Raw genomic sequence first — 11,637 nt, 5'->3', positions numbered from 1 at the left:
TTTATCCACAATGTCTTGTTTATGTCTGTCTATTATTCGTATATTAACCTCTGCAACATTTCCTGTATTACGATAACTCATATCCGCTATTCACTTCCTTTTATTGGATGAATGACTTAGGTATCACATTCTCGTTACCATGCTATATACTATGCTGTGTAGAGTGAGTGCACTCACAGGCTTTTTGATGTGAAAGATGCAAAGCTGGTAGTATTTATTAGTGACTGCAAGTATACAGTACTTTATGGTAAGAGTAGGATATGGGTGATGTGTAGTTTATGCCGCACAGAGTACCGTAAATATAAAATAAACAAAATATAAGTTTAAAAACTGCTGTAGTTAGCCAGTGGTATTTGTTACATTTTTAAAAGTAATAGTGGAGTACCGTATATAGTGACAGTAAGTATACTGTACTTTACTGTTAAAGTGGGATATGAGGAATATGTAGTTCGTGCTGTACATGAATTGCTATTGTAAACCAGTGATATTTGTTACATTTTAGAAAGTATAGTATAATACTATATCCACATATTTGCAAAGATTATATTACCATGCAGAGAGAGATATTAAAGGGGTTCAAGCTAATAAATGTAAATCCCCCACTGGCCATCGTACTAGTGAAACAGCTAATCAATGTTGTTAATTGCTGAACAAGAGAGGACAGCTTGCGTTGTAGGTTATGAATTATGAATGCTCTTCCCCTTTCTTTTTTCCTATTTTCCAAATTAGAGTTCCTGACATATGGAATTAATAATAAGTCTAGCTTCTATTATCCCCACAGAAAATACTAGTAATGCAGGATTGTTGTTGTGTAATGAACTATGATATTTTTGTGAATTAACTTATGAATTATGCAGTTTTTTTTTATCGAAAAAGAGCATGTAATACTGAATCTGAGTTTTTGTGAGATTATTTATGTCTATTTCTTTACGAACTTAGTTTTAGTAGCGAACACGGGTTACATGAACTGAATAGCTTACAAGTTTCAATAATACAGAGTCCAGTAGTCATGGATGCTGAGAATTTATCAAAGATTTCAATGTGATCAAAATTAGATTATAGGCTCTTTCTAGAGTTCTTGTTTTGAAAAAATGTAGTGTAATTACCGGTACGTTTAAAATTGTCTTTTTGGGTTTCTAATGCCTGGTGTTAGAGTTAAAAAGTTCAATACCTACCTATATCAACTTTTAATAGTAAAAGAACTGCTGAAGTAAATAGAATAATGTTCATCTTGATTCTTCTGTCTGAATCATGTACCCCAATATATTATACTTATTACTTGAGTTTCTATTGGTGTGTTGCTAAATTCAAACATTTGTCATTAGTTTATTTATAAACATAAAATATATACCGGTATATTTTCAGTTGGTCATATCAATACAACCACTTCATACCATTGTTTGATGTATAGAAGACTTTGATATTTGTTTGAATGAGTTTGAATGATCTCTTAGTCAGTTATTATTTAGGGCCGAGCATATGCGTAGTATCTATTAACTTACCACTTTTATTTATTTGTTACTCACTTTTATTTATTTGATTCCAAAAACAAATGAAATTTCTATCATCATAATTGAGGTTATGTTTTTGAATAGGGATAATTTATATCAAAACTTTTGTTAGATTGCCGGATAGGCCTATGATAATTGTTTATTGGATTATATAGATGTTTACTGATTTATGTTATTATGATGTGCTTTTAACCCTATCCGATCACCCTTTATATCCAGCCATGTCGCTATATTAGTACTAGCATGACCGACATAATAATGATATCATATTTCCGATTACTATTTCCGTTTCCTTGTCTACGTTTCTTGTATTAGATTTTTTCATTTATATAAAAAATTATGGTACTGAATTTAAAAAGGGTTTGTATATCACACAAATTAAAACCACAGTAAAATAGGATATTTTAATTTGATTGAATTGAAAAAACACTCTAAGTAAATTGAAATTGGGGCAAAATGGAGCGTTTTTTGGGTTGAGGTATTCAATAGGCCCAAGCCTAATTGTTCAATTTTTATATTTATGTTAAAATTGCCTTCTGTACTGTAAGTGAAACTTTCAAAGCAATACTCAGCATAATATTATGTTGTACTTTCAAGTATAATAGAACAATCTAAAATATCTCTAGATGTTGAGAATTAACTGCAAAGTATTCGTGCATTCCCAATCCGATAATAAACAAGGTTTTTCTGGGGGTTAATAATAGTGTTGAGATTCTAATTTGTTTTCCAACAAAGGGACATTGATCGATAGTGTGCTAGACTGATTTTTTGTGCTTCTACTTAGCAATCAAGTTAATGGAGATGCAGTTTTTCTACTATTAGAAAGATTTGGTTGGAATAGTCAGGAGTGCATATTCTTAAAGCTGATAGTGCAGTATTTTTGAACAGGGGATTGCAAATCGGATATATAAATTAGAACCAAATTTACACTAAATTGTAATAGATTTGTTCAAGCTTTATCATTTTAACATTAATTAAAACTGGGAATTCTTTGTAAAATGTTATCCTTTCGCCCCCTTTTTATGTTTAATAATTATTAGGATGAAATTAGGGCAATGTGTACAATTAATTATGTATTCTTTGTTAGAACGTCTAATGCATTTGGTATCCTAAATTATTCATATGAAGTAGAACTAATTAGTAATTACCATTCTTCCTTTTTCTTTCAATCTGTGATTCAGTTGATAATTCTCATTTTGGTTTGATCATAATTACTGTGGATGTTGTTTTGCTTCGTAATATTTGATTACACTATACATATTATATTTCAATTTAATGCGTTATGGACTTAGTTTCTACATTAATCATTTCAAGTAGGTACCTGTGCTGGCAGCCTCCAAATAAACTTTTTTAAAGGTAATTAGAATAGTAACTAGTAACTTAAGATAAGTGAGGCTGTGGCGTATAAAGCATTAGACTTTACTATGATGGCATTTCAAATTAAAATTTCAGTTTTAAATCCCCACCACTTCACCCACAATGTAATAAATTGGATAGACAATTCTCAATCGGAATGATTCCGTTATTCCCAACCATAGTAACTCTGTACCTATCAGAGGCTGCTTGTGGAGAGCCTTGTTCAGAGCAAAAGGCAAATAAATTAGTATTATTAAAAAAAAAAATTGGGATAGAAAAAGTTATATTGAAGGGTTTATCTAAGAGTGATGGAATCTTCAATTTTTCGGGAATGACGTTGCTTGAAAGACAAGTACAAATATAGGATGTAAATATTTATCTACCATCATGACATCAATATTGCAAATAATTTTGTCATGATTAATTAAGGATTTGATTATGCAACCATGATTACATTCTTCTTCATTTTCCAGCTTTTCACCATATTTATTTTTCTATACACTTGTAAAATAATTTTGTGGGAAGAAGAAACAAAGATCAGCAATGTCACTTTGCTTTGCATGTTACCTCAGCATTATTACCACCTGACAACATCAAATTGCTTCATTATACTTTTATGTCATATTTATGAAATGACTTACAATAAAACAATTGGAATAATACGAGTAACGTAAATGGAAAACGGAGGAAGTAACACTCCTACAGGGACTAACGAAGCCAACAGTACATTGGCATTCGATCCTGCTGTGCAATCATACTATACACCTGCATACAACAATGCAACTACTGTTTACGGATCTGGGAATATGTACGAAAGACCCACCACACAACCCCAAAATATGGGGGATAATAATTTTGTATCACAGACATATGGCACAATTGAAACTCCATCAGTTGCACAACCTACATCAAATCTTCACCCTAATCAACTTCCTATATCAAATTCAAACCCTTTGTTATTTACAAACTATCCAACATCGATTCCCGCTGCCCCACCTCCGGCTTACCCACCTCAGCACCCGAACCAAATGTATTCAAGTTCGGATCAAAGCAGAGCTGGCACTCTGCAGCTGACGTCACCTCATTCATTGGACCAATTCCTGTCATCACCTCAATCACATTTACTGCAGTAAGTTTTTATTAGTGTTTCATTAGATAAAGAACTGATATAGTTTAAAAGAACAGGTATCTTTCCAGTTCCACATTACCTACCCGATTTATTTATTACTTACTCAGTCATCAAATGGTAATTAAAGCCTGTTTCTAGTTTGGTGATCATACATCACAATGACAATTTAACATGAAAATTTTTTAAATAATTTCTGAAATTCAGACCTTGCTATAACAGTTTCAACTAAATTCCAATTCATATTTTTTTTATTCATTTTGAACATTTCCGATATCAAATTTTGTTGAGCTAACCTCGAACTGAAGGAAGGTAGGTAGTTACTGTAGTCACATGCTTTGATGCCCATAACCAATTTAATATCAGACGTGACTCTAGATAATTACTTGAAATATTTTGTCTGTGTTCACTGGCTTAGGTTTTTTGATGACCCCTTCGCTGGGATGAAGAATATATTTTTACATACACAGCCATAATATTTTTTCTGTGACAAGATTGCTTTTCGCTTCTCTTCTAAACATACTAACTCTTCATATTCATTTTTCAGGTTACGTGGAACTAACCCACCTAACCAGCAACCACAAGCTAACAATTTTCATATGTATGGAATGCCTGACAGACCTCAGCGATTTAATACTTTTCATAATCTTCCTTATTCTCCTGGTAAGTACTTAATAAAATATTCAACCAATGATGTTTCCAGAATATATTACAAATAACTATTTTAATTGTTGCTTATACTGTTGTTTACTTTCTGAAATTCTTTATGGTAGCGCGATTGTTAATGATGCTTGCGTCTTTGTTCAAATATCTCCCGATTTGCACCTCTTGCCCATCATTGCACTTATCGGGTGATAAATTTGATAGGCAATGACTCTCGAAAAGAATTTTCTCAATCGTAATAACGGCTGCTTGTACAGGGCCTTGTTCATAGGGAAATAACGCCCATAAAAATTTTTGAATTTATAGTTGGCTTGAAACAAGTTCTTTGCTCATCTGATACAAAATGCTTATTTGTGATATGAGTATCAACAGTATTTCTGTATGTATAGGTATATGACTTATATACCACTCTGATGCCCAATTTTCCATAAGATTCATTTTTTTATACCAATGGAAAATCATATTATTGAGTTTAAATTTTCTTATTAAGATGTTTGAAAATAGAAGTTTCAATTCCTCATAATAAACTTTGTATTGTATGTTTATCATTAATATAATCTTATCCTAATTAATTATTCATATATCCTTGTATAACAACAAAATTATAGATTCATGTTTTTAGAAATATTAATGTTCAGTATGTTATAAATAATATTATTCTATTTTCAAATATCTTATGACACCTACTATGTCCCTGACTCACCCCATGGAGTAATGAATTGGGTAGGCAATGCCAAACCAGAATAATTCTGTACTTCTTCTGGTCCTTCCAGATAAAAGTATGATACGACTTAACGGGCTTAGCGATGAAAATGTTAGACTCAACTGTTTTAGCATCACCGATTACATATTTGGGTTCATATTCCAAGTCCCCACCTCACCCATGGAGTAATGAATTGGGTAGGCAATGCCGAACCAGAAAGATTTTGGACTTCTGGTTCTTTCCAATTAAAAGTATGGTACGGCTTATTAAGAGTTTAAAAGATTAGACTCATCTGTTTTAGAAATGCAAATTACATAGTTGGATTCAAATCCCAGGTCTCCAACTGCAAAGGTTCTGCTTTTTTCAAAATGAAGGTATCACCTCATATATTGTTAAATATCTGTGACTGGCTTTAGAAATGCAAATTACATAGTTGGATCCAAATCCCAGGTCTCCAACTGCAAAGGTTCTGGTTTTTTCAAAATGAAGGTATCACCTCATATATTGTTAAATATCTGTGACTGGCTTGGATATTCATTGTAAATTGTAATGACCGTTATATTTGAACTAGACCCAAAATTAAATTATTATTAGAATCTAACCATGAAAAAATCGTGATATATTATTATGAATGAGACCAATTTGGTTTACACAATTATTATGAAATCTTTATCAGACTGGTGATGATGACTGGACAAGTGATTCACCTTCATGAAGCATTAGCAATAAAATGAGATTGAACATGGGTGTGAATTATGATTAATTTGGCTTTTATGGCTGCTGACAATGATTAATGTGTCACAGTGATGGCTGAGAATGTCTATTTGGTAATGTCTTTCTTGTTCATAAATATTTGCAAAATAAAATATCAATCACTTTCATATTTTCAATCTAAATCAGTGTTCTTCAACAGGGGTTGAATACACGCACTGGGGTTCCATGAGTTTATAGGGTTCCATAGGGGTTCCGCATTTTTTTAGGCGAAATCATTTCTTGCTTCAGCATGTTGATGCGTAATTATAAATATTCCTAGACCATCGTGTCTCATTCAAACTCCGAGTAGGCCAGGGGTATAATAACATGCTGGGTATATTAAATTGGTATTCTGGAATTCTTTTTTGTAATGAAAACTTGAATTGAAACGGTGGTGAGTGCTGTAAGTGCTGACATTACTGTGTTTTATTTTAATCATAAATAATATTTTATATAAGATGTGGTATTCTGCAATTCTTTGTCATGATGTCTATTTGAATGTTATATGAATGAATTTTTTTTAAAGCAGGGTAAAATTTGGCACAAATTATAATTTCATTATTAAAAGACAGAATAGAAACAAGTCCCATTCTACACTATTTTGAACCAAATCGTTTTTGAATTTCATGAATTAAAACTAAATTTTTCTCTAATTTTAAACCTCTTAAGAATCGTTATGTTGCTTATTCGAGTAATGAGTATCCATTGTTCTTTTTATTGGAGATGGTTCAAATTTAGTTAGACCACACAAAAGGGATGAATCAATCAGGAGACTGCTGTTTTTCAAGGAAAATTTATCATTAGTCATCATCGCCTTGTTAGTTCAATTGATATCCTAAATGTCTGGTTTCCATTGTACTAATCATTTTAGTGTTGACATAAGAATGACTCTGATATTTATAAATTGATTTTAACTATGCCAATATAAACACAGACATTGAGGAAATGTATGTTTTATTCTTACAATACTTTTGTAGCATTTTTCTTGTGATGCTATATTTTGAAATTATAGGCATTTTATACTGTTATTCTTTCTACTGTTATTCTTTCAGTATTTGCATTTTCAAATTTGAGTTTGTATTTGAGGAAAATGATAATTTTGAGATTTTTTGAATATTGTGTATTGTTTTAACCATTGCTGTTTTGCAACTATGGCATCCGTGAAATAATTTTGACATGGTTACATGAATTTATTAGATTATTATTAAAATTAAATTAGATATTCAGCTTTTTTAATTAAATTGACATTTATTATTAATTTCAAACAGGCTTGTTTCATGCAATTTTATTTCACAATGAAATTTTCTTATTTCAGACCCAAGTTTAAAACAATCAGCCGTTGGACAGATCATTGATGATGATTCCTCAAGTGGATTTTCAACATCTTCATCATCTCATAATGTAATTATTTTATTCATTTTATAATATTTAAGTAAAGTTCACCAACTGCGCATCATTATCTATAATTAATAAGGATGTCCAGAACTAAGAGTTTGCCTTTTTAAAAAGAAACTTTTATCTTAATATGGAAAAAACATGCTTTGTATCAGAATTTTATTTATGATATCACTCTATGGAATATGGACATAATACCATGAACTAAATATTATCTTAAAATGCAATGACATCACTATGCATAATTATGCAAAATCATGGATAGCTTATACTTCTATGGGATCTATGGGATGTTAATGAACTTAATATTGAAATTGACTCGATGTTTTATTGCTATTAGAAAATTAATTTTATCAGGTTGACAAAATAACAAATAAAATCCATGGATTTTTTGTTCACTTCTTCGAAAATGAGGAAACTTTATTAACACTTTGATTTTTGTTTGTGTTTGATTGTAATGTTATAGTTACCCTGTAAATCTCATCCAACAACATTTATGAACCTTACTTTATTCAGTTGGGCATTGATAAAATTTCTATGTTACTGCCCTAACGGCCCCCATTTTTGGCTCACCATCTGACCAAATTAAATAATCAAATTCAGAGAAAGAAACGAAAAGCATGTGGTCGGTGTGGACCATGCCAACGAAAAGACAATTGCGGCACATGTATGAACTGCGTTAATAGAGCAAAGGGAAAACAGATCTGCATTTATCGCAAATGTGAAGAATTGAAGAAAAAGGTGAGTTACCCTAAGTGTTTATAATTTCAACTCTTATGCATACAGGGAGCAACCCATTTGAAAAAAAATGAGGCTTCAGTATTTTTATGGAAAAGCTGGAAGAGGCATGGCTCCATTTCGGGACTATGTGCTTTGTTCTTTGATCCTATCCCACTCTAGTTAATTAAAAACAATAAAAAGATGGGGTGAACTGAATATGATTTGTGTTAATACAGAAAAGATACGAGAAAATAATATAGTCAAATTTCTACTTTAAATTCATGAAGTTGTCCAAGGCAAACACATTAGGAAAAAAATGTAATTTCAAAGTCAATTGCCTTTTTTGGTGTTTCCTTTCAAAAATTTCCAAAATAGCCTACTGGAATTGTTTAAGCCAAGTCTTGGTTTTGGCAGAAGACTAGTTTTTTTTACCAAATATCTTTCAGTTCAAAGGAACAAAAAAAGTAAATTTAGGGTCATTATTGAAAAACTCTTTAAAGTTTTATATTTTCAACTATGTAGTTACGATATCGATATCTGGAACATAGATCAGTATAGTTAAACTAAAGTTAGAAAAGATGATTCATACAACAAATCTATGAGAATATAAAATGATTCATAGGAATCAAATTTATTGCGAAAAAATTCAAATTCCCAGAATTTTAATCAATCTGAATTGAATTGCTGTAAAGTACATAATCAAATTTACATTTTAAACATTTTTAAACTTTAAACAGAACCATTTCCTTATTAAATCAAGTGCAAGAAAAATATTTCAAAGTACAGAATTACGCTGGAATAGTTGTCCGAACTTTCATGATCCATGGCCTCGGTGTTCTTCAATAACATAAAGCTAGTTATATTAACAAGTTTCTGACAGTTTTTTTATTTGCTATGTTCAATAAAAAAATGCAAACAAACGAAAGTAAAGGATAAAAAAGGCACGCAAATAATTAAACAAATCAAGATTGATTTTCTGTAAATTAATGTTGTCTTCGTAAATGATAGCAAGTAAAGGATTCTTCGTTCATGGCCCAAGAGAACCACTCCATTGCCCTGTAAGGTCCCACTATGAGAAACCCTGCTCTGTCATACTAATATATATCTTTTTTTTGTGATGTATGTATACTTTGTTTTCATATTATCAATATTAAAATTATCATAATGTTAGCAATTAATTAACCAAAAAGAAAAAAAATTGTGTCTATTGGGTTCCGGGAGATACTACTTTTTTCAGTAGATTCAAAACTGACAAAAATTTTAATGGGGGCGGGGTGGCCTAGTGGTTAAAGTTAAAGTGTTAGACATAACTAGGGTGACATCGCAGGTTAAAATCTCACATTCAAAGCCCATGCCCACCACCTCACATTGTATAGATCAGTGGTTCCCAACCGCCGGTCCGCGGACCGGTGCCGGTCCGCGAAGCTTTTTTGGCGGTCCGCCAGAAATTTCGTTGTTTTTATGTCGTCTCAATCGCTTTACCGTAGACAAAGTTGCATTGGCTTATTACGCAATTCTCTTCCTCCGTCATATTGCGACGTCTTCCGTGACATGTTAGCGCCGATCATTCACACTTTTCGCTTTTTCGGCTCCGATTCATCGCGAATGCGCTCCATCAAATCTCGCAAAATTAGGAAGCCTAAAAATCGGCACGCGTGATTTACCTGATTAATATGACCATCCATATAAAACGTAATGCATATCTCCTTGTTTACACCAGAAAACAGTCAAGAACAGTATAATATTCCAGAAGATATGAACTTGTTGCGACCCCACAGGTGGTCAAGACGCGCAAAAAGCATGGGTCGCAGAGATCTTTTTCAGACACAGTAGGATTTTGAGCCTGTTGCCAAGTTATCGACCACTTTTTCATTGTAATGCAAATTCATTTCGTTTGAGACTTCGATCAACTGCAGAGGGATTAATATGATAAACCCAATGAAAAAAAAGGCTTGATTAAAATGGCAATTCTAATTTACAGTCCAGATTAATAAAGAATTACTTATCACAAATTTAGATGATAACGAATACCCATCGCCAAGTAATCGAGCAATCAAACTGTTGTCCGTCTTTTCAGCCAGTTACTGCGTTATGCGAAAAAACATTTTCATCACTAGATTCAATTAAAACGAAACAAAGAAATCGGCTGCACGCGGCTGCAGAGCTACGTGTTGCAAAAACTTCTTTGAGGCCTTGTTTGCAATCTCATATTGGAAACGAAACAACAGCAAAATTCTCACCGGAGTTCATTGTGCATGTTTTTAATGTGAGATATTTTATGCGTTCATTACGCAAATTATTTTATGCTTCACCCATTTTTAATTTTTGGTCGGCACATTACTTGATAGTTTTTCTCCGTGAGAAATGTTTTTAAGTGTGCTTTTTCGTCTAGAAGCATATTGAGTGCCCGACATTGCAATATATTACGCAAATATATGTTATTCTTTTCTGTTCTGGCCATTTCAATTTTTTGCCGGTCCGCGAGTACATTTAATCTAATCTTACCGGTCCGCCAGGGTAGAAAGGTTGGGAACCGCTGGTATAGATAATACGGAACTGGAAAGATTCTAAGACATATATATTTACTAGGGCTGGGAGTGGTTGACTGGTCAATCGGTAAAACCGATTTTAGATGGTCAACTGAAATCTCAGGTACAAATCATCTTTATAATGTACAATTTCTTCAAAAATGATTACGTCATCGCAAATTTATCTCCTGTGGCGTTTAATTCAGAAGAATATCACTAACTGTATTGGTAAGGGCCCAGATTGTAAGATGTAAGGTACGATTGCTGATTATGAAAATTTGACAATGATAAGTTCAGAATCAGTTTTCGATCGAAATATATTGTTCACGATTTTATTGCAGAATCGTATAATCAATGTCATCCAACAAGTGCGCAGTTGATGCTGTTTTTTATATGATAACTCAGAGTAGAATTTGCACGTCGAACACTGAAAATTTGTCACATGATGACATTTAATAACGGTTTCGGGTTTTACTAAAATACTTCCATATGTCCGAGCACGCTGTCTCCATTCGTGAATCATTTTGAGCGATACCGCGATAAGATCACCTGAAATTGCTTTGTAGCCATTGTGACGTAACAAGCTAAAATTATAAATTTTTATGTCAAACGTCACGCTGCGGTTACCTGGTTAACAGTTAAAGTGTTTTCCCTGAAATTTCCGGCCCTTATATTTACATATCAATGGTTGCTTATGTAGAGCCTTGTTCAGAGTGAAATGCATTTAAATATGTCATGTAAAAAATTTTTTACAATATTTTGACTTACAATAGCTTATTAGTGAAATTCAATGTAGCAAAATTGAAAATTTGTGTATTTGAATACAACGAAATTATAGTTTTAGTGATTGATGACTTTGGAATTTATTGAGAAAAATGTTCT

The 11,637-nt window shown here is 32.3% G+C and overlaps 1 protein-coding gene across 1 annotated transcript in view; it reads left to right on the top strand.

Annotated features, from left to right (window-relative positions):
- The first annotated feature begins 3,344 nt into the window (after positions 1–3,344).
- LOC120347720 (uncharacterized) overlaps positions 3,345–11,637 on the top strand; it is a 50,461-nt gene continuing 42,168 nt past the window's right edge. The window contains exons 1-4 of the mRNA XM_039417789.2: positions 3,345–3,996; positions 4,541–4,656; positions 7,428–7,513; positions 8,111–8,248. Coding sequence (XP_039273723.2) covers positions 3,542–3,996; positions 4,541–4,656; positions 7,428–7,513; positions 8,111–8,248 — 795 coding nt within the window. The 5' untranslated portion in view covers positions 3,345–3,541. The remainder of the gene's footprint in view (positions 3,997–4,540; positions 4,657–7,427; positions 7,514–8,110; positions 8,249–11,637) is intronic.

Source organism: Styela clava, chromosome 11 (genome assembly GCF_964204865.1).
Source record: "Styela clava chromosome 11, kaStyClav1.hap1.2, whole genome shotgun sequence".
Taxonomy (NCBI): Eukaryota; Metazoa; Chordata; class Ascidiacea; order Stolidobranchia; family Styelidae; genus Styela; species Styela clava.
This window is presented reverse-complemented; position numbering and strand designations above follow the sequence as displayed.